The following is a 23,395-nucleotide window of genomic DNA, read 5'->3' on the forward strand; positions in this document are numbered from 1 at the left end:
TGCACTATGAGAGAATAGGACATTGACATTACATGGACATTTCATGTGAATCTAATATACAATGTAACATAACCTCAGACAGTAGACAAATGATCAATCAACAAGCAGCAGTCTACAGCTTTTCAGAATATTTTAAACAGCACATACAACTGGATGGAGGACCTGAGGACTCAAGGTACCTGAGGCGAGCGAGGAAGATTGTGGTCAAATCCTCCCATCCCACACACTCTGTTCCAGCCACTCCCCTTCGGCAGAAGGCTGCGGTCCATCAGGACCAAAAACTCACGCCATAACAATAGTTTCTTTCCATCCACTGCTGGCCTCTTCAACAAGGCCAAGGACTCACACTGACTCTTAAGACTTTATGTGCACAAGCCACCTTGTCTTATTGCACTATGGTGCCCTATTTTTATATTATATCTTATATTTTATTTTAATTTTACATATTGTTTAGCCCTTTAGTATTAGTCAGGACTTTGTACAATACTTTTATTTAAGATTGTATATGTTTATTGTATGCACCTTCCTGCCACAGTAAATTCCTTGTTTGTGTGAATTTACATGGCAAATAAAACAAATTCTGATATACTGACTTTTCTCAGCAGCTCAGTCTGGTTTGTTATATGATTGCTCATCAAACAATATTAGACTGAGATAAAGTTGGAATCGGAAATGGACAGGGTTGATAATCCTGGGAAAACTCCCAGGACAATCATCTGCTAATACCCAGAGACAGGGATGACTCTGTAATCTGTTGACCTCCTTGGTGACCTCCATCAGTCGACAACACAGTGACACTCTGCAGAGAATAAGAGACAGGAAATTGGACGGTCTTTATATTTTACTTTTCATTGAAGCACACTGCAGAAGAATGTATCCTGGATAAGGCTAGAACATCATTCTTTTGGCACATACTGTATAACTGATATATTGTTTATTTAACGCTGATCGAGAAAACCTATCAAAATATGCACGGTTTAAAGAAACAAGGGCAAACTTAGATCAATGTATTCAACACTTGCAATAATGAGATTGTGCCCTCATCTTATCCATACGGATCACCCATGCTGTTTGGTGTTATTCCTTTCATTTGGGTATCCTAAAATGTCTTTGTTAGGACTTAGGAGGAGAATTGTGCACGCTGGTGGATAATGTCTTTGATGACCCAGACATGGAATTTGTTCCTTACTCCAAAGCTTTCGCATGGACAAAGAAAGTGTCTTTGTGGTCTCAGCAGGGCTAAACTTACTCTCTTTGGTCTCACTTGGTATCAGGGTGTAGCTCAGGGATGCTTAGATGGATTTAAGAGAAACACATGAAATCCCTATCCCACCAAAACCAATGACCTAGTCCACAATTTGGAAGAAGTTGCAGAGTGTATTTAAATTGTTTTTTTGTTTATTTCTACAATCCTTTCTTGAAATCATTGAATAATAAATGTTACACAACCTAAGTAAGCGTTTCAATTTATCCAGGAATATTCCAAAGACTTCGTGTCCAAATTAACCAAATCTAGATGTACTACTTCTCAGTTGACCAAATTAATAAATCACATTAGCTTACATTGTCATAAGATTCAAATGCATCTATTTCCATTTGTTTTGACTTGACGAAATTAATATAATTCATTCAAATGCCTGTGCTAACGATCGGTGTCATTTAGCCAATCACAGTTGAGAATGTTCAGGCAATTATCGCACAGGTGAGGGTGTGAATGCTCGGGTCACATTTTCTGGTCCTCGTTTTCACACTCCAATCTATGAAACTACTACCCGGTAAGATATATAACAACAGCCCCCATCACACAATCTCAACAATATTTTCAGAGCCAATTTAATGTAACTCAGTGCAGGTCATTGTTTGCGTTTTGAATGTAACACTTCACAGTTTATAATGTATCTTATTGGTTCTGGTCATAGATCAAAATGTGTCTTTGCACAAGTTGAGACATGATGGTGGTTTGTGTAAGGTGCGAATGCCCCCATTATTTATCAGCCAATAACTTAGAAAGGAACGAGTTTGAGAGGTAGTCTTTCCTCACATGTTAAATAGCAAGCCCTAACGCAGGATTGAAACGTCCTCGGTTTGCCAGTGAAAGTTATTCTAATCCAACTTGTTTTCACAAGGGTTGGGGCATTAACACTACATTAATGTGAACAAAAGCAACATGCAGTCCCGAAACCAATTCTCCCACGTTGAATGGAAGAGTGCTTATACTGTCGCGGGCACCCCTGTGCGCAATATGCCCCCGACTGTTGTGCACCCATAGTGGCATTTTCGGAGAACTATTTAATGTGCTTCCCGATTACTTGTTTTAAATAAGAATAAATGGCCTAATTATAATGGCACCACATAGACTGCTGACGACCCTTATATTGCCAATCCTGGTCAATTTCAGCAATTAAAGACAGAAAATGTTGCTAGCTAAATGATTAAGGACAGACAATAGCTACAATATTTATTTTGCATTTATACCCACTAAAACTAATGTATGTGTCGACATAAACTGTAAAGCCAAAGTACCTATAATAAAATCCAGGTCTCGATGTTTGTGTTCTTGGATGAGTAATATTATCAATTGGCTACCTGTAGGGGCTAGTCTGTCTTTTGAAATTAAGTATCCAGTTGGCCGGTGATAATCTTGTATTGTTTGTTTATTAGCAAACATATGTATATTGCAAGCAATAAGTTGTTGATTGGATGAAAGCCTTGCCCAAAATTCTTCTGTATTTTGTTTTCTTTGAATACCCCTCCCCCTCAAATTTACTTTAAATGATCTGGATAACATCTCATGCCTCCTTGGTCGCTTTGGGGCACAGTGCAGGTGATTTGAAGATTTTAGAAAATAACAACTAAAGTTGTGATTATACTGTCAGCAAGCTTCAAGGTAGAGCATGTAGTTGGGGGTTGGTACCATAAGACTTCCAAAATATTTTCAAAGTAGGAATTTTTCAAGTCACCCTTAGAAAATGTAGGGTATAATTTACTTGCAAAGTTAAAGAAACACAATTTGGAAAAAAATATGTGCAGATTTACAAATAATATGCATAAACTGTGCGTTAAGTATTTGGGAGTTATTGGGTCAGTGTTCTGCGTTTTAAAGCGTCTGTTGATATTGTCAGGGTTATTTACAGGTTTACTGTCCTTCTCACGCTCGGGCCCTTCCCAACCCCCCTGGGTGATCAGTCATTCTGCCTGCAGATAGCGCTCCATTCTCTCTTCGATTACGCTGCGGGATTTACATGAAACTGTTAATTGTTTGCTCTTCAAATAGTCAGCCTGGAGCCAGCAGTCTGCCAGAAGTTAAGGACCGGCTCCCTCCCTCCCCCTCACCGTCCTCCTGTCCAACCGTGCTTCGCGATCTCCCCCCTGGCTGATCAACATGACAAAGCACTGGGGGGGACAGAGGCTGTTGGCACTAAACGCCCTCTCCTACCTGCGCTTTCCAAGCCTGGCTAATCACCACGACCATCAACTTGACTCGACCGACAATGTGTACCAGTGGTCTTCTCAAAGTAACATAGCGAGGAGATCTCCAACCCAAGACTGGGACTACAGTAAAGGCCAGGAGGCAGTTCAGAAGTCTCTCCGGCACGAGAACCCTCTCCGACAGGAGAAGCCTGTCAAAGTACGCTTCACAAAGGTCAGGGCGCCTATGGATAAAGTAATGTCGCCTGATGACCACCGCCGGCCTGCGCGGCCCTACTTACCGACACAGCCTCAGCTCAAAGATGCACAGTTCAAGGAATCCGAAGCTACAGCCAGAGAGTCGTGGGACCGGGTGAAGAACGGAACCGGTGGCAGAAAAAAGAATTATCAACGCTACCCTAAACCACCGTACTCTTATCTTGCAATGATTGCAATGGTCATCCAAAACTCCCCAGAAAAGAAATTGACGCTATCTGAGGTAACCTGGTTTTTATTTGGGTCTGTGTCAAAGCTAACTAAATATATATAATTTTTTTACTCACCTAGTCATAAAAGTAAGTTTAAAACAACAACGGACAGTATAGCAAAACTGGTCTAGTTAATTAAAATAACTCGCAAATCAGCTAAAAGCACAATTGATTTGATAATTACTGAAATTAGTGCTAGAGAAAGTAAACGTTGCATTAACAAAAACATGTTTTAAACCAAATTTACAGGCATTATGGTTTATTAGCTATCCTATATGGTAGATTGCATCCTAATTGACACTGAACAGGACACTTCAGTGACTTCCATTGCTGCTTGGTTTGTTGTGATAAGGATAGCATACAGTGAAGCCAGATACTGATGACTATCAGCTGGAGCTTGATTTAAATAGATAACTTGAAGATGGCTGCAGAGGTGTGCTGCTTTATATCAGTTCACAGCCCTGCTATTTCCAGTAAACTGTTAAACAGTATTATTTTTGTAGTTTAGTTGTAAACGTGGACCTTTTATTGTGTGTGTGAATCCCTTTTGAATGACAGTGACATGGACCATTACTTGCATATTTTTGTGGTACAGTTTGTAATTAAATGATATGTTGCATATATATGGTTGTCATTTGTTTGTTAGTTGTCACTTTATTATGAATCCTAATGTAAATGATCTGCCTCCTCTCAGATCCTGAAGGAGATTGGCACTCTTTTTCCATTTTTCAAAGGGAATTACAAGGGCTGGCGGGACTCAGTTCGACACAACCTCTCCTCCTACGACTGCTTTGTGAAGGTATGCGTGTCTACCTGTGTGGATCTTTATTCTGACAAAGACAGCTCAAAACAAGAACTCTTAGCTCTGATAGACAAGTAAGCAAAATTAAACCTACAATTCTGTCCTCCCTTTGACATTGAGTGAAATTGTTTGGGTGAGTTCTGCGAAACTTGGTTTATCCAGTTTGACTGGTCTGAGTAGAGTATTGGTCTGACCAGTGTCCCTGTTTTGTCTCCCCAGGTGCTGAAGGACCCAGGGAAGCCCCAGGGCAAGGGCAACTTCTGGGCCGTGGAGGTGAGCCGCGTGCCCGTGGAGCTGCTCAAGAGGCAGAACACGGCCGTGTCCCGCCAGGACGAGACCGTCTTCGCCCAAGACCTGGCCCCTTACATCCTGCAGGGCCACCCCTACAGGCCTGACGAGGAACCCCACCCAGCAGTGGTCACCGCCCTGCCCCCCCTCCCCACCAGGCACCCTTCCCTCCCCCTGGAGGACCCATACCGACCCAAGCTGGACTCTTCCTTCGCTATCGACTCACTGCTCCACAGCCTGAGGCCCGCCAGTGCAAGCGGGGAACCCAGTCGGCCGAGAGACCCGTGGGGGATAGAACCCCCTCGCCCCTCCCCTCCCTTGCACCCCAGCTACTTTTCCTCCACCCGCAGCGCCTCAGCCAGCTCCGCCAGCCCGGCATCCTCATCCTCCGACGAAGACTGGCGCGGGGCATCGCAGGGCGGGAAGCGCCCCCCCGAGAGAGAGACGGGGTCGGACGGCTACGAGGACTGCCGCGCCCCCCCGCACAAGGCCACCCGGCGAGGCTCCGCCGCTCCTTGGGAGCTCCCCACCTCGTACGCCAAGTACGCCCCGCCCAACGCCGTGGCTCCTCCCAGCATGCGTTTCCACGCGGGGCCGATGATGCCACTGGGGAGTCTGCCTCTCTACGGCTACGGAGGGGCACCTGTCGCACAAGGCCACTTTGTAGGCCACGCCTACTGGCCCATCCTGCCCAGTGGGCATGTCTCCCTCCAGGCCCCGCCTCTCATTATGGACCTGGACAGCATGTTGCAGTCGGTTCCGCCCAATAAGAGTGTGTTTGACTTGATGGGTCCTCAGGGCCCCCACCAGCCCCCGGAGCAGTACGGTCTGCAGGGGGGCGGACCACTAAGCCGCTACCCCCAGTACTGACAGTCATCCCTCTAACATAAGGATACTACTTGAACTCTCTATCTGAGCATTACTGATGCCCACGGGCCAACATAGTTTCAATCACAGGGTACAGGAAGAAGGAAAAGAGACAACATGGTGTCTGTGGCTTTTTTAGTTGACCACTGTTCATTGTTTACAAGGAAATCCTGACCATTCTACCTCAAATTAATTTGGAACCATTACTTCCATAACCATTTTACAAAATCTACCACAATCAAAACCTTGTGGAACCGCTTGTGCTAACACTGGGACCTTGCACTACTGTTGTTTGCACTATTTTAACGTCAATAGAAGAAAACCATCTCTGAGAAATGTATTTGAAATGTTTCCTACCTCGACAACTGAATGTTGGATTTGTTTTTAAGGGGAAGGGGGGGGTTGTATTTGTTTTTTACTGTGTCGTTTATATGCATGTCTTTTGAAAAGCTTGTATAGTATTCATGAAATAGTTTGTAAAACCGCACATATGAAGTGGGAAAGTAAGTGTAGAAAGGCAACTGTAGTCTCTGCAGTACATGTTTTTTAATAGTCTCTCCTTTTTTGGAGCAGTTGAATATTGCAGATGCGCTTGAACTGTGCATTGGCACCCTGCAGTAGTAAATGAATGGTTCTCCAAAGAGACAGAAGTTGTTTATTTTCTTTTAAAAGTGTGTCTCTGTGTGTGTGTGTGTGTGCCCAGTGTATCCTCCACCTTCAGTGAGATTTTTAGTGTGTTTGTTCAGATGGCTTTACTAAATTAAAACTGTAGAAGGCTGGTGTATCCTTCTACAGTTCAGAGTGGATTACCCTCTTTACACTGTCCCACAATGTCACAAAGAAAGATGTCTACCGTCTAAATAGAGAAGACCCAACTCCACTGCATCAGCTAATGCAGGAGGAGAGCTGAATCAAAGACGGTCTCTTAAAGAGCACATGAGACTTAACACAGGACTTGAGGTCCGTAAATGCAGAAATTCTACCTTTTGATCCCCAACCCAGACGTGCTGTGCGCAGACCAGAGGCCCCAGTCCCAGGAGCTCATTTACATGTATGAGTATGCCAGTCGTCTGCCTCCTGCCGGCAGCGCTGCAATGTTCACTATCTCCTCATCAGCTGCTCGCAGATTCCTGCCCTCCGCCCCCCCCCCCCCCCCACTCTCTTACCCCGATCACCCCCCCCCACTCTCTTACCCCGATCACCCTCCCCCTCCTAAACTACAGCCCCCCTTGCTGTGGCTTATCTCTCCCAGAATGCCCCTGTGACTCCTAGGAATTCATATTGGGGGTGGGGGGGGGGGTGCTTGGATCATTGCTGATGTTGTAAAAAGCTACAATTCCCTATGAAGGATTGTGTAAAATCTGAGATTGCCTTCAAGTATTTCTTGGCTTTTTCATGTAACCAAATGATGAGGGGATGGGTATGTTCACTTTGGCAGTGGAGAGCTTTTCTTAGTGACTAGGCAGATTTGTGTGCAGTCATAGGATGTTATGTGGTGCCTTGGCCACTGGATGGCACTGCAAAATTATCCAAAACCTATGGATAGGCAATGTTGTCACGTTTGTGAATGTAGTAATGATAGGAAAACTTCCTTTTGTGTCTGACTTCATGGGTCCATGTTCTACTTTCAAAGTGAGCTTTGCAATGTGAACAATCACAAACGCTCCTATGGATGAATACAATAAAAATGCTTTATTTTAGAAATATTTTTATTTCCCTCTGGTATAACAAACTACAGATTTGCAGATAAGTAATATCTAACTATACTTGTAAAGATATGAGTTTCATTTCACTGGAAAAATGATTCAAATCTTCAAATTCAGCACCATTTCTAATGAGACTCAAATGTGTGTTCACATTCAATGTTGTCCAAATGAGTCAGAGGACTTGGATCCTTTTTGGATAAAAACCGTTTAGAAATGTTGTGAGGAGGACCAGACGAGAGAGTTTAGGTGAGAGGAGAGGGTCACTTTGCTTGAAGGTCTGATAGATCTGTGCTAGATGGAATGACAAGGGTTTGTAAATGTTTGCACCAAGCTGTAGCATTGAATGCAGCAAGAGATCCTCACAAAAGAGGACTTGAGCAGCCTCAGTTATAAACCATAGACAAAAATGTTTTACAAACTAGTAAAACACTAAAAAGACTTTAGAACTTGTTAGAACAATGGAGTACTAATGGACTGGTATGACTGAACTGGAGCTGGTGCAGGAACCCTTTTCAATCTTTCACTCAATCTTTGTCCCATCCCTTTCTCTACTCACAGTAATGTCTTCTGTTTTCTCTGACCCACGGTTCCTCCTCTCCTGGCTTCCCCCCCCCCCCCCTCTCTCTCTCTCTCTCTCTCTCCATCCCTCTCTCACACACTTTCCTGAGATCTGCGGTACTCAAACACGCTGCCTCTCTCTGGGAAGGTCTCGCTCGTGCGCTGGCGCTTGGCCTGGGGCCTCCCATAGCCTGCCTCCTCCTCACTGCCGTAGCCACCTCCCCCGGGCGTGTACAGGCAGAACATGTCCTGTGAGAGAGAGAGAGAGGGGTTGGTGAGCTGTATATTTCAATGCAAGCCGCCCCAATATTTTGGTGTTTGGTGCCTCGTGTAGCAACGGCTCATGGTAAGTGAGAGGACCGATTCTTACATGAAGCTCAAACCAACCACATGCATCCAAGACGCATAGTGAACCCACACCAACAAAGCCCATACGTACATAGACGACACACAAGACACGCTTGCTCACCCCTGGCTCCAGAGTCACGGTGGTCTTGGCCCCCAGGTTGAGAATTCTCCCATCGGCTCTGTGCAGCTGGTTCAGCCCTGATGCTCCACACCCCCCCCCTAAAGAGGAGAGAGACGGGGCGGTGAGGACACGCTGCATCAACTGAGGGCATATGGCAGACAGTTTCTCTCAGCCTGGTGTACCAAGGCTTTATAGGAAAGGTCATAAAGGAGAAGTTACCTTTGAGGCCGTAGGGTCGTGTGGAACGTCTCTCCGTCAGCACGGACAGAACCACCTTGTCTCTGAACAGGAGTTTGCGGACAATCCCGTCTCCACCGCAGTACTCCCCAGTACCCCCAGAACATGTCCGTAGGGAGAACTGCTCCAGAATCACAGGGTACCTGACCCGTAGGAGAACGCAGGTCAGGACAAGAGGGAGGCAGATATGCTTTATAGTTACGCTTTACATCTGATTAAAGGGGAATACATAATCTGAGGAGAAATGTGCAAGGGTATTGGAATGTGGTATTGGGATGTAAATGATCACACGCGTCACCCAAGGAAAGACGTCTTTTTTTTTTCTCTCAGTGTGTAAAGTACAGATATCAATGAGAGAACAGCTGTTGAATTTCGTTGGCCCACCTCTTCTCCAGTATCTCTGGGTCAGTGATGCGCGTGTTGGTCATGTGACTGTGGACCCCACTCCGCCCGTTCCACCCCGGACCCGCCCCGGCTCCCCCGGCAACGGTCTCATAGTAACCGCTCTTCTCGCTGCCGAACGACACGTTGTTCATGCAGCCCTGATGGAGGAAGGAAGAACAAAGAGAAAACACAAGGGATCCACACGCGTTCCAAAGTCAAACAGCAGAGGATGAACTGGCTTTCTTTTCCCTCCGACCTGTGAGGCCGCACAGACTTCAAACGCACGGAAGATGACGTCCACCACCCTCTGGGACGTCAGCACATTCCCACCCACCACAGCTGCATTCTGGGAAGGCTGCAGGATGGAGCCTGGGGGGATGATGACCTTGATGGGCGTGAGGCAACCCTGAAAAACGAAACGCGTGTTTAAACATTTCACCACGGTGTCTTTGCATGTGGGTTAGCTCTCAGAGCATTGTACTGCAGAGAATAGCATTGTATGGCACCATAAAATACATTGCTGTGGACTAATATTTCTTATATTAAAAAAAACATGAACTCTGTATTGAAAATGTCACATTGTAATACCCAACAATGACAACCAGAGGTCAGTAAGTCCCATATATCTTCTGAACCATGGTCTATTTTGTGCCTGCCGTCTCACCTGGTTGAGGGGGATATCCTGGCCCACCATGCAGCGCAGGCAGTAGATGAGGGCTGAGAAGGTGATGGCCCGTGGAGCATTACAGTTTCCCCACACCTCTGTGCCAGTCCCAGTGAAGTCAAACACAGCACTGCCCTGAGACCCAGGATGGAGTGAGAGAGAGACAATCATTTGCATTTCATTCTTGTCATATACATTTACTGATGATGCTTGAACAAAAAATAAAAGGTTATGACAGTCAACCATGTTAGGGTACACAGTCTCCGCCTACCTCATCCTTGTTGATCTGGACCCGCAGTCTGATTGGTGTTCCGTCGTCCATGAAATCCTCCGCTTCCACATCTAGGGAGCCGGTCTGCTGCAGCCGGCGACGAGCAAAATCTTTCAGCATGTCCCTGACTGCCAGTTCTGCGTTGCTCTGAAAGCCGCACATTCCCCCACACGCACACACACACACACCATTTAATTCAAGTGCACTGTCCAACTCTTGATGGAATGTGACATGTTCTAAGAAAACACAAAAGCCTCTCACTGAGTTACATAAGCTACAATACCCCTCGCGACTAACCCCCCCTAACCCCACCCTCCACACACACACACACACACACCAGAGTAGAGTCTCTCTCCTCACCTGGATGTAGCCCATGTAAGCCTGCACCACTGTCAGTCCGTAGTTGTCAATCAACTCCCCCACCAGCTGACTGCCCCTCTGATTGGCCGCCACCTGAGCCCGCAGGTCCGACAAGTTGTCATGGAGATTGCGTGTCCCCGAGCAGTCTGGGTACTGAGCCGGAGCCATGAGGGCCTCAGTTACAGCTGTCGGGGGAGAGGGGAGGGGCCATTCTGTATGAGTGAGCTTCTATGGACATTTGTCCTTTCAATTCCAGAACTGAGTATTGCAGGGTATTTGAAACCAGTCTCCAAAGCTTGGTTACACCCCCTCAGGTCCAACCATGTTATTCACTGTGAAAGTAAACCCCCCAAATCAACCCCTAAAATCCCAATCCATGTCCACAGGATACGACGTAGCAAAGCGGCCCTCGGCCAAATGCACCCACTTCCCTTCCTCTCTTCCTTCCTTCATGATCGTGCCCTCACCCTCCTCTTGGAAGACTCCCCCGGTGACCAGCTTGAAGGAGGTGAAGACGGCCCCCTCCTGCTGCAGGGTGGTGGAGTGTGGGGGCATGGAGCCTGGAGTGATGCCCCCAATGTCAGCATGGTGCCCCCTGCTGGCCACGAAGAACACCGGCCCACTCACACCTCTCCTGAACACCTGGTGTGATGCAGGTATGGAGGGGCGGAGTGATGGAGGGGCGGAAAAGGTGGGGTGAGACAAATGAGGAAGCAAAGAGACAGGCAGAAATTTATATTAAAAAAAATATATATATATAGAGAGGGAGAGGACAGAATCAAAAGTAGATCAAACCTTCTGGAGAAAGAAAGTGAAAGAGGTGAAAAAAGAAAAGAACAGCAAGAAACGAAACGACAGAAATATGGAGGACACGAACAGGCAAAAACGAGGCAAAGCCCTGATTGGCCGCAGCGCGGACGGGCGCGAGGCGAGGGTTGCGCGGCGTGAGGGCTGACTCACGGGGGTGATGACGGTCAGATCCGGAAGGTGGCTCCCCCCAGCACACGGATGGTTACTGAGGATCACGTCCCCCTCCCGCAGAGTCCCCCCCAGAGACTTGATCTGGAAGACAGACGGAGAGAAGCAAAGGAAGGTGAAGAGAAAGGGTGATAAGGGAGCGATAGGAACAAGGACGTTTTCCAGACTAACGCGCGCACGGTGCTCGCGCCCACCTGGTACTGCACGGTCTCCTGCATGGCCCCTAAATGGACAGGGATGTGGGGCGCGTTCGATACGAGTCCCCCGTCTGGGCCGAAGACGGCGCAGGAGAAATCGAGGCGCTCCTTGATGTTGGTGGAGATGGAGGTGCGCTGAAGCACTCGACCCATCTGCTCTGTGGGAGGGACAGGGAAGCAAGCGTCTCAGTACAGATAGGAACTCCCAGCACCACACATTGTCCCCTGTCTCTGTTCTGTCCGCAGGTTTCAGTTATGAATCCTGAGGCTTTTTCTGCCCTTCCCTGCCTTCCCTCCCAGCCTCTTTGTATTCCTTGGCTCTCCTCCTATTCACATCGCAGCATCTAGCTTAGGGCTTAATACTAACCTAACTTAGGGCTACCGTCCTTTCCTCCTAGACTCTTCTCATCCCTTCATACTGATCTTCCTCTCCACCCCATTTCCTCCCCTTCTCTTTCCTACTTCCTATCCAACTCTCGACCTCCCTCTCTTCTTCTCCCTCCAGCTGACCTGCGATGCTCATGAAGCGGTGGGAGAAGATGGAGAGCTGCACGGTGTTGAGCTCTGTGCCCAGGGCGCAGTGGGGGTCGGAGCCCACCGTAATGCGCACGTCCCCCCCTGCCGTCAGCTGAGCCACGCAGCTGGGCTCCACCAGGATGGTGCTGCAAGGGGAGGCAAAACCAACAGACTACTTCAATACAACCTCAAGATCAAGTTTGAAAGTCAATAAAAAACATTTGTGCACCTGGATTTTTGTTTAGTCAACTTATGTATAAGGAACCCCTTATACTTACTAGATAAGTAACAGAAGAGATAACTGGTGGTGACAAAATGTATGCAATGTAATAAAATAGCTTGATAGCAAAACTGTAACTTTGTTTTGTGTTGATTTGTTTTGAGTAGTGTGAATTATTCAGCCACTTAAATACACACGAGTCATGGGTCAATGTTTGCAATGTAAATATTTCCCAATGAACTCAAGTATAGCCTTTTACTAATGATAGAGGTTACCATGGAGACACCCACCTGTTCTTGTCGATGATGATGGCTGGTCCCTGGATGCTGTAGTCGCATGGCAACTCCTCCCACAGGTAGACGCTGGTGTCCAGGTAACCTTCCTCAAAGTAACACTTAGTCACCTTGGCAGCGGAGTAAAAAACACACTTGAGGAATAGTTTTCTACCATCTGGCCGCCGGACCAGACATGACATTAATATGTCAGAAAAGTGACACACTATCTGGGATGAATAGTCTATATTTACTGTGCTTTGCACCCTTTAGTGTGCGACTGGCCCAAGGTATGGTAGGCCATTTATCAACTCACAAACCAATTCATTTGTCTGTATTTTCTCTGAAACAGTCCTTAAAAAATAGTGAAGTAAACTGGCAAAGGGGGTGAAGTGGGTTCTATCTGTGTGTTGTGTCGTACCGTGGTGGGCTTGGTGTGGCCGTGTGCAGACTTGGCTGTGGTCATGGATCTGATGCCTGACTTCCCAGAACCCCTCACTCTGATGTCATCCACCATTATGGGACGCTCTGGGATGGTGAAGCCAAACTCCTTCAAGTAGCTAAAGAGGAGAGAGGCACAGAGAGAGAGAGGCAGAGAGAGAGGCAGAGGGAGAGAGAGAGAGAGAGAGAGAGAGAGAGAGAGAGAGAGAGAGAGAGAGGCACGGGAGTTCTTTTACAACCTGTTACAGTCATTAAACCTTATTTGGATGCAGAGAAATGTATGAACAGAGTTCAAAGACTTCAGACTTCGGAGCACCAGAGAGACAGTCAGCTCTGTTATAATGTACAGACCGATCAACAGCTACCTGGTCCTGCCTATGCTCACCGTTTAGTGAAAGCACTGCGGAAGTCACCAGAGCGACAGGACTTGGAGTTGCTCGGGTAACCGGTGGCCGTCACCATGAGAGCGCAGTCAGTTCCTTCGTAGCGCAGGTGGAGGAACACCTCAGTGCTGATCTGCGATCTGAAAGACATGTAAAGATGAGAGATGAGAGTGTAGAGAGACATATATGTATATGTGTAAGAGTGTACTGCAGAGAGTGTGTGTATAAGAGTGTACTGCAGAGAGTGTGTGTGTGTATACGGGTGTACTGCAGAGTGTGTGTGTGTATAAGAGTGTACTGCAGAGAGTGTGTGTGTATAAGAGTGTACTGCAGAGAGTGTGTGTATAAGAGTGTACTGCAGAGTGTGTGTGTGTAAAGGAGTGTACTGCAGAGTGTGTGTGTGTGTATAAGAGTGTACTGCAGAGAGTGTGTGTGTGTGTGTAAGAGTGTACTGCAGAGTGTGTGTGTATAAGAGTGTACTGCAGAGTGTGTGTGTGTGTGTGTGTGTATGAGAGTGTACTGCAGAGAGTGTGTGTGTGTGTGTATAAGAGTGTACTGCAGAGAGTGTGTGTGTGTGTGTAAGAGTGTACTGCAGAGTGTGTGTGTGTATAAGAGTGTACTGCAGAGAGTGTGTGTGTGTGTGTATAAGAGTGTACTGCAGAGTGTGTGTATAAGAGTGTACTGCAGAGTGTGTGTGTATAAGAGTGTACTGCAGAGAGTGTGTGTGTGTATAAGAGTGTACTGCAGAGAGTGTGTGTGTGTATAAGAGTGTACTGCAGTGTGTGTGTGTAAGAGTGTACTGCAGAGTGTGTGTGTGTATAAGAGTGTACTGCAGAGTGTGTGTGTGTATAAGAGTGTACTGCAGAGTGTGTGTGTGTATAAGAGTGTACTGCAGAGTGTGTGTGTGTCTGACCCGCTGAAGCCCCGGTCCTGCAGGGTGTGCTGGCAGCGTTGGGAGAGCTGCTCCACCCGGCGGTCCAGGTCGGAGAAGGAGCGCGGCTCGTACTGGAGGGAGCACGGCTCCTGCACCTCCTCCACCATGTCAGCCAGGGCCAAGCCGTAGGCCGACAACACACCGCTGTACCTGCATGTGCACACGCACACACACACACACACATTCTGGTGGTTACATGGAGAATAGAGCACACTGACACAGCCTCAACAGTACAGTACAGTCATAACTGTCAGGTGACAGTCTGTCTGACTGTCCTTCTCTACGGTCCTTTCATTCGTCTTTGACAATGTCACTTTGTAACATTGTCGACTGCGGAAGCAGTGCACTCACTGAGGGGAAATTAGATCCGTTTGAATCCAGACCACCATAACAAAACAACCTCAGAGAGCTTTAAAAAGACTCAGGATTGCATATAATGAAAAAAGGTCTCCCCTGCTCTCTTTCCCAGACTTCCTTACAGTCATGTACTGAACAGACACATGAAACAAAGACAGCAGTTCAACCAGACATACACAGCATTAAAAAAAAAACATAATATATTACCAAACGTCGTTAAGGCAACGGAACATTCTGGACACCTGCCTCGGATGCCATAAGTCACTAAACAAGAACAGAACAGCTCACTGCCAAGCGCCCTGAGAGTCACATATCACTGGAGGCTCTGTGGTACCAACTGTGCCCGACACGCATGCCACTCTCTCAAGCATGTCAACGTCTTTCTAAAGGAACACCTGTCGTTCAGCCCCGGCCCACACATGTACAGTATGCACGGCAAACACATGTGTCCTCTCACGTACGCCCACGTGGGTTACAGAGCTCACTTGTGTATGAAGACGCTCTTCATCCCCAAGGCCCGCGCGATGGCGCAGGCATGCTGGCCGCCCGCTCCGCCGAAACAAGCTAACACATGTTGGGACGTATCGTGCCCCTTGGCCTGCAGAGAGAGAGAGAGAGAGAGAGAGAGAGAGAGAGAGAGAGAGAGAGAGAGAGAGAGAGAGAGAGAGATAGAGAGAGACAGAGAGAGAGAGAAGGGGAGAGAATGAAAAAGAGATTGGGGGGGAGAGATGGAGGGTAATAATAACAATGATATGCTTAAACCACTCAAATGAATGGTGTAGTATGGTGAGTCTATTCATTTTTGCTACAACGAATCCTAGAAGGAAGACAGAATCTCATTACCTGGGTCAGGGCCCTGATTGGACGACACATGGCCTCGTTTGCCACACGGACAAAACCCATGGCAACCTCCTCCACGCTCATCTCAGATTTGCTGCCCTGGGTTTTGCCGTAGTTGGAATTGGCAGCCCCATTTGCGCTGGCCTGTGATTGGCTGGTGGACAGGAAGTGATTGATCTCGCGGGTGAGCTGGCGGAAGTGCCTCATGGTGTCTTCGGAGGAGAGAGGCTCGTCTTCTCCAGGGCCAAAGATCCGGGGGAAGTAGGAGGGCAGCAGGCGGCCCAGAGCCAGGTTAGCATCTGTGACCGTCAGAGGACCACCTGAGAAAACACATCCAGAATAACACACAATAATCTGTTGTACTGTGCAATGGTGTAATAATGTGGTTCACAGCGGATTTCCATCAAAGGTGGAATCACAACAGGAGTAGCTGCAGAGTCTAGTAGGAAGTGTTTAAGCTATAGTTCAAGCTACTCATAGCCCTGTGTGTGCGTGTGTGTGTGCAGAGCTAAACTAAAATCACAACTGAGACTTGGAATTAATAACTCACACAAGGAGAGTAAAAAGGGGAAGAGAACAGCTCAGGGCTTGGGGTATAGGAGATGTCAATTTGATGAATCCATTCCACTCAAAGAAATGTTTAAATATCCGGGGGGGGGGGGGGGGGGGGAAGTAAAGAGGGAGTCCCGGTATAAAAATGATGGGCCACAAATGTGTTCAGAGAGGATAAAAGGTCAAGCTTTCAGAAAAGGGCAAGACAGGCCTGTGGGAAACAGTGGGGAATGTGTTATCTAACAGGTCTGTATGAACGGAGGGAGGGAGGAGGAAGGGAGAGGGGGCAGGAGGAAAGAGAGAAGGAGGGAGGGAGAGAGCCGCAGGAGGAAAGAGAGGAGGAAGAAGGGCTTCTATCCTAACTAAGAGAGAGGGAGGAGGTGAGGGTGGGGAAGGAGGGAGAAAGTAGGGAGAAAGCAGAGCTCCGGCTGTCTTACCCTTCCTGTAGCAGGCTGGACCTGGATGGGCACCAGCAGACTCCGGCCCCACCACAAACATACCCGACCTGGAGGGAGAGGAGGGGGCGTTCAACTATGTCAGTTATTTATTGTTTTTGAAAGTTTCTTAAACTGCGCTAGGTAAGCCAGTGCTGATGATTAATGATTGAACAAGGAATACATAGGTGCAGAAACTACAATGTAAAACCCCATTTGAGTAACAGACACATTTATATACAGCAAAAGGCAACCCTACGTCAGTCGATTTGAAGAGAACTAAAGCCAGCTTCAAAAATACAACACAAAAACTTGGCTTGGCTCTTTAGTCATATAAGACATACATATGACCTAATCTCTCCTCTCCCTGTGACAGCGCATGTCATCGCTACATCGTCATCCCCAGGCCTCCTGACCTGAAGAAGAGGCGGGACCCTCCTCCGGCCGCCACCGTGTTGATGTCCAGCTGAGGGGCCTGCAGGGTGACGCCGGCCGTGGTGGCCTCAAACACGTGCTCGTACTGTCCGGCATAGCGGCTCACGTCCGTGGACGTCCCTGCAAAGGGGGGGGGGGGACGGCAACGTTATTTTTTTCCCACCGTCATGATCGTTTGAATATCGAGGCAAGGTCCAGACTTGTCGATGGTTTATGCATGTGGGTTGATTCTGGTGGTATTTTTTGTAGATACAAAATGTGTCCGTTTACCCAAATGCTCGTTGTTCTTCTCAGCTCTCACTCTTACCTGGCTGGTATCTATCTGGCCTGGTCTCTTCACATGAGTTCGCACCTCTCTCCCCCAACTTCACCTTCACACCTCCAGTCTGACCTCCAGCCAATACAGCCAACTTCCTCTACAACCCTCGCACCCCCCCCCCCCACCCTCACATCCTAATTGTCTTCCGATTCTCTTCCTTCCTCTTCTATTGTGACCCCTCTCTCAGCCCCCCCCCCAGCACCCTGCTCCCCCCTCCATCTGTCCCTTTCCTGTCCTTCTCCTCACCCCCCATGTCGAAGCCAATCACGGGCTTCTCCTCCGTCTGGCTGTAGGAGGTGACGGCGTAGCCCACCACGCCCCCCGCCGGCCCCGACAGCACCGCCCGCGAGCCGCAGAACTGCTCCATGGGAGTCAGCCCTCCGTCCGACTGCATGAAGAGCACGTTCACGCCCTGGGTGGGGTTGAGGGGGTGGATGTTTGTTATGGCTGTGTGTGTGTGTGTTTCTATGGATACACACTATGAGTTAGGCATATTTGAATTCAATATACATAACATAAAAAATCCAAAAGACACAATTATTTTGACCTTCTCTGCCATCCCTTATCGTTTTACAATACGCACACTGACTAAGAGAAAGACAAGAGAGACAGAAAATGATTGACGCTGACCTTCAGTGCGTCCCTGAAGCCCGAGGTGAAGCCCTTCAGGTACTGGTGGATCTTGGGCGTGAGGTAGGCGTCGGCGCAGACGGTGTACCCGCGCGGCACTGCCCTCACCATGGGCATGACCTCGCTGGACAGGGACACCTGGGAGAAGCCCAGCTTGCGTGCCAGCGAGCCCACCGCCTTCTCGTGGGCTGACCACCTGGGTGTTTACACACAGGATGGGTCATCCATGGCCTTGGTTTTATGTGAGACATGAAAACTAAATACAAAAGACTTCTCTTCCTTTTCCTCTGGGAGGTGATTTATCTGACGGCTGCATGGGTGAAAGCTGCTGCAGCTGCCACCGATCCAGACACATGAGACTATTGATGGATCCAGGGAAAGGAAGGAAGGAAGGTACGAAAGACGGAAGGTAACAGTAAACTGAGCCGTACTAGTTGGGAGGGTATTGTATCTGCGTTATTTAGAGGGCTTTTCTGTGCACTCCCTGCCTTAGAAAGGCATGTGTGTTCTGGCTATCAGACTACTTTGATAAAAGCTTCACATTGAGAGAAACTAACTAAAGCCAGGTCAACAGATAATAGGTTAAAGATCAGACATGACTTGCAGAAACGAATGGCAATGAAATTCAAGTAAAGACAGCAGGAGAGAAAACAGCAGGCTGTATTCTAGTTGTTCGTGAACATTAGGCCACATACAGTACAGCTCACACTGATCCAACAACACACACACTAAAACACACACACACAAAACACACACAGTAAAACACGCACACACAAAGCAAGATATCTGACACCACAGGGACCCAGGCAGACAGACACACACACCTACACACACACACACACACAAGCACACACACAATAAGAACCCTGGCCCCCGTGTGTGTGTGTGCTTCTCTGCCTGTGTGAATTTATGCATGTGTCTGAATGGGTCTCTGGTGTCAGATTGCATGTGTTACCATGTGGTAGTGCTGAGCTACAGTGTGGTAATGCTGGGCTACAGTGTGGTAGTGCTGGGCTGTACTAACGTGTAGGGAGTGCTGGGCTACAGTGTGGTAATGCTGGACTACAGTGTGGTAATTCTGGACTACAGTGTGGTAGTGCTGGGCTACAGTGTGGTAATGCTGGACTAAAGTGTGGTAGTGCTGGACTACAGTGTGGTAGTGCTGGGCTACAGTGTGGTAATGCTGGGCTACAGTGTGGTAATGCTGGGCTACAGTGTGGTAATGCTGGGCTACAGTGTGGTAGTTCTGGGCTACAGTGTGGTAGTGCTGGACTACAGTGTGGTAGTGCTGGGCTACAGTGTGGTAGTGCTGGGCTACAGTGTGGTAGTGCTGGGCTGTACTAACGTGTAGGAGTGCAGGAGCAGCACTGCCAGGCTGGTGATGCCACGTGACAGGACGCCTCTCAAGTCTCTCTCCACACGCTGCAGGTCCAGCTCCCGCAGCACCTCCAGGGAGTCCCCCGTGCTGCCTGACACACACACACACGCACACACACACACACACACACATACACGCACACACATATACACACACAAGCAAACAGGGGAAGGTCAACGCTTAGGTGTGTCAAGGCGTATGCAGGGTTTGTGTGTATTTAAATGAGGCAAATTATTAACCTGATCTGTTACTCCTCAAACCCATAAACTTTGCTTGCAAAACTTATTTGAGGGATTTGGAAAAATAAGTCAGTGGTGGACAATCTCTGTCCTGTCAGAATCCTTGATGTCATTTTATAGTCACTAGCGTGTTACGGCATTTGTGGAATTTATTTGTATACTTTCATATTCATCCATAGTTAGATAAGTCAATAATACGTTATTGCCTAGGGCCTCTGACCACTTCATGGTCATGTTTACCATGTGTTACCTGTGACAATGCGCTTGGGTTCTTTTCTTGGCAGATGACAACCCTCTTGCTTAAGGATGACTCTCTCGTCCACCTCTATCACCTCTTCATACAGCACCTCAGGCACAGACACTTCCTGTTTACACCCACACACACACCCACACACACACACCCACACACACACCCACACGTAGGGTTAGGATAGGTTGCATGATGCATAAACGTCTGACACCCATTATATCATGGCGAGTGTATTATGTTATAAAAAAAATAAAAAACCAACACTGTGTGTGTACAGCAACAATGTACTGATATCAAGTTATTCTAGTTCGCATTTACTGTGCACAAGAATAACAACTTTTATTTCTCGTGTTCCGTTTGCCTAAAGTCAGCATATTGATGAAAGGCCACAGCATCTTAGCAGGGACAGAAGACTGTTGTGCAAAAACCTACTATGTCACAACAGTGATATGGATAAGCTCTTGTGGATAACGCACATCTCTATCAGCGGTGACATTCTCAACAGTGGACCACAAGAGCTGGCATCTTATCAGACCTCTGACCCCAAGTTGCAATGGACACTTTACAGATGGACCTATCTGAACACAACATCCTATTCGGGCCAATCTGGTTAGATAGTAGTGTCTATAAACAGATACAAGACCTTGGTTGCAAACATGTGTCAGTATGCGCACTAGTATGTGCGTGTGCACTAGTATGTGCGTGTGCTTGCGTACATGTGTGAGACACAGAGACAATTTGTTCTGGATAAGTGTCTTATAACGGAACACACTGTGCCATATGGATACAGTACTTGTTAACTCCTGTAGCAATGCCTGACAGGCACACCTGTCCACAGTAAAGGAATGTAAAGCTGAATGTCAGTGTGTGTGTGTGTGTCTGTATGAATTTAAGCCAAACATGATTTAAGGAAAGTGCAGCTGTGTTAACCAACACAGACCGACCAATGGGCTCAAACCCAGTCCGGATGTGTCCCGGGCTCTAGTTCCAACCCAAACACAGACGCATGAGGGTGGACAGGCCCATGTTGTTTGAAGTAACTGTGAAACTATGGATGCTGTTACATCCATATATTGATATATACATATACTGTATATACTGTACATATTATTTTATTATTAAGGTTACATATTATTTTATTATTAAAGTTAGCAAACATTTATATTTGCACTAAATCAGCTTACTTAGCATTTAAGAACTATTTTACAGAAACCAACTAACCCCTAGGGCAGTTTTTGGGGGGTTTATTAAATCATATTTGATATGTTAAGTAAAACACAGAGGAAAACTCAGCCCAGCATGTAAGTTAAGATTATAGAGAGTAGTTATCTCAAACATTAAAATGTATTTTTTTCATGCAACACAGGTGGCTGGGTCTATCCATTCACCCCAGAGGCAACCAAAATGCTTGCATGGATAAGTGGGCAGTGGGCACACACAACCATTGCATGACATCAGCTCACTGCCCACTGTCTGCCCTGGGGCTTCGAGGTATTTTTAGTTTAGAGTCCTCAGTAAGCTGTATCAATACCCGGCCTGTTGTGTCTGTACTCAGCATCAGTGTCATGCAGACAGGGGTGGGGGCGACGAGGCCACCTCGTCTCAACCAGCCCAAACAAAAGGTCTTCACAGCAAGGGGCCTCCATTGTGCTTTGGTTCCTCCCCTGTAGCATCATAACCAACCTCCCCCCCCCCTCCCCCTTCCCCTCTACACAAACACACATGCCAGAAACAATCAAAGTGTCAGCACTGACCAAATCAAAGAGCTTTGGCCGGGCCTGGGTGCCGATGTGCAGCAGATCCCGGAAGCCCTTGGTGACCAGGAGAGCGGTCCTCTCCCCTTGCCTCTCCAACAGCGCATTGGTTGCCACCGTGGTACCCATCCGTATCCAACCAATCAGAGAGGTGTCCACAGGCTGCTCCCGAGGAAAGGTCCTGCCGGTTTCCTGTGGACAGGAGAGTTCACTCAGTTGGTTTTTATCAACAAAATGTTATTTAACTGAGCTATCCTCACATTTGAAAACAAACCGACGGCCCTATGTCTGCCAACACACTATCCTTTTCAGCCAAAGTTCCCTGTGGGTCCCACCTATCTCCAGCCCTCTCACCTGCCTCCACTCTCAGAGAAGCCCCAGTCCTACCTGCCTCCCCTCTCAGAGAAGCCCCAGTCTCACCTGCCTCCCCTCTCAGAGAAGCCCGGTCTCACCTCCTCCAGGACTCTGCGGATCCCTTCGGTAGGAGCGTCCTCGTAGTTCTGGGGGTCGTGGGACAGCAACTTGAGCACTCTCTCCCGACCGTCCGGCAGCCTGGCAAACACGTCCGTGAACGTGCCGCCGCGGTCTATGGCAAAGTCGAATTTCCCCTTTGTTTCTGCCATCCTGAAGAGATGAATGTGACTGAGGCTGGTCGAGAGAGAGAGAGAACACGAGGGTGAGCAGTTTAAGAGATTTAGGACTATAGTTGGTGAAATACATAAGCTGTATGCTTTTCCCTAGACTTGTAAAGAGGATCTGACATACAAGCTCCACATGAACAAATGAATGTAATAATGTATGCTGCAATTCTTGGAATTTTGAAGCTAGACTATTAACGTGATTGCATTAGACAAGTTAAGCAATGTTTAAAGCAGAGGTAAACTAACACGTAGAGGTTGGTTACGCCAAAGAGATCTCAGATATTTCTGTATCTCAGATCAATTAGCAGATACTAAAACTGGTTGACATGAGACATTGTCCTGCCCCCATCCAAAAAACGATCCAACCAAGGATAAATCTGTGCGTGCATGTGAATTAAGCGTGGTATATTCCATGAAATCAAGACGTCAATTTCCTGTCCGAAGGAAGAGCCTACAAACTGGACTGACTGTTCAGGACATGGCCGTCGCGATTCACCTGGTCATCGGTGATGCGCTCATACATCTACCATATCCCGCCATGCAGAGCCCTTCAAATGTATTATTGTCTGGAGTGTATCGACACCTTTATCGTAGGAAGTCAGATGGTGAACTAGCAGTGTGGTTAATTCATGAGAACAAATTGTACAAACCGAGGCTATTACTAACAGGGTTTATTGTGAACAGAAAGCGGTTAACGGGTCCAATTGACGGATGATCGCTTACCGGTATCGTCGGTGCACTTGCTGCTCTGGTGATCTATTCTCTGATAATCCGGTAGTCTACCGTGTGGTAAATCCTCGTCTGTCAATTCGGGAGTCTCTCTGCAAGTCTCCTCCCTCTCTCAACTCGACTATTTAGGTCTCCAAAGTCGAAGCGTTTTGTCAAATACTTTACTCCACCCCTCACACAAATACCACAGAAGCAGTAACAACAGGCAGATGGTCTCCGGCCAGCGGTATTTACAGTGACGTGTCCACCCTAAATTACACGAGGGTGAACAAAACAAAAATGTAACTTCCATTTAGCAAGTAAAGGGTGACGCTCGGTTGATATACAGATATAGTAGACCAGATATGCACAGAGGAATAATACATTTAATTGTTTAGCCTACAGCAAATTGATT

At 47.5% G+C, this 23,395-nt stretch overlaps 2 protein-coding genes across 3 annotated transcripts; one reads left to right on the top strand and one right to left on the bottom strand.

Moving 5' to 3' along the window:
• Positions 1-3,382: 3,382 nt before the first annotated feature.
• foxh1 (forkhead box H1) lies at positions 3,383-6,885 on the top strand. The gene is made up of 3 exons (XM_084703370.1): positions 3,383-3,907; positions 4,591-4,695; positions 4,918-6,885. The coding sequence occupies exons 1-3, from the start codon at positions 3,383-3,385 to the stop codon at positions 5,854-5,856; spliced, it is 1,569 nt and encodes a 522-aa protein (XP_084559496.1). The 3' UTR covers positions 5,857-6,885.
• Positions 6,886-8,170: 1,285 nt separating this feature from the next.
• On the bottom strand, positions 8,171-23,203 carry oplah (5-oxoprolinase, ATP-hydrolysing). 2 transcript variants are annotated; one of them, XM_084703625.1, is made up of 27 exons: positions 22,996-23,203; positions 22,084-22,279; positions 21,632-21,823; positions 19,878-19,992; positions 19,356-19,479; positions 18,011-18,206; positions 17,627-17,792; positions 17,043-17,181; positions 16,630-16,697; positions 15,644-15,960; positions 15,286-15,398; positions 14,423-14,593; positions 13,512-13,649; positions 13,107-13,245; positions 12,704-12,816; positions 12,188-12,339; positions 11,675-11,835; positions 11,463-11,564; positions 10,970-11,144; positions 10,503-10,687; positions 10,143-10,289; positions 9,872-10,006; positions 9,464-9,613; positions 9,208-9,365; positions 8,806-8,966; positions 8,587-8,684; positions 8,171-8,366 (listed from the first exon to the last, which is right to left on the bottom strand). In XM_084703625.1, exons 2-27 carry the CDS (start codon positions 22,252-22,254, stop codon positions 8,211-8,213), a joined length of 3,942 nt encoding a protein of 1,313 aa, XP_084559751.1. In that variant the 5' UTR covers positions 22,255-22,279; positions 22,996-23,203; the 3' UTR covers positions 8,171-8,210. The 2 variants fall into 2 exon arrangements, with proteins under 2 accessions (XP_084559751.1, XP_084559752.1); XM_084703626.1 differs by lacking the exons at positions 22,084-22,279; positions 22,996-23,203 and adding an exon at positions 22,052-22,080.
• Between the last annotated feature and the right edge of the window lie 192 nt (positions 23,204-23,395).

This window comes from Hypomesus nipponensis, chromosome 8 (assembly GCF_054491055.1).
Source record: "Hypomesus nipponensis isolate SF chromosome 8, ASM5449105v1, whole genome shotgun sequence".
Taxonomy (NCBI): Eukaryota; Metazoa; Chordata; class Actinopteri; order Osmeriformes; family Osmeridae; genus Hypomesus; species Hypomesus nipponensis.

Coding starts and splice junctions, on each gene's coding strand:
- foxh1 (XM_084703370.1), top strand. CDS start 3,383: ATGACAAAGCACTGGGGGGGACAGAGGCTGTTGGCACTAAACGCCCTC. Junction 3,908..4,590: donor AGAAATTGACGCTATCTGAG/GTAACCTGGTTT, acceptor GCCTCCTCTCAG/ATCCTGAAGGAGATTGGCAC. Junction 4,696..4,917: donor CCTACGACTGCTTTGTGAAG/GTATGCGTGTCT, acceptor TTGTCTCCCCAG/GTGCTGAAGGACCCAGGGAA.
- oplah (XM_084703625.1), bottom strand. CDS start 22,254: ATGGCAGAAACAAAGGGGAAATTCGACTTTGCCATAGACCGCGGCGGC. Junction 14,594..15,285: donor AAGAGCGTCTTCATACACAA/GTGAGCTCTGTA, acceptor GTGCACATGCAG/GTACAGCGGTGTGTTGTCGG. Junction 11,145..11,462: donor ATCTGACCGTCATCACCCCC/GTGAGTCAGCCC, acceptor GCATCACACCAG/GTGTTCAGGAGAGGTGTGAG.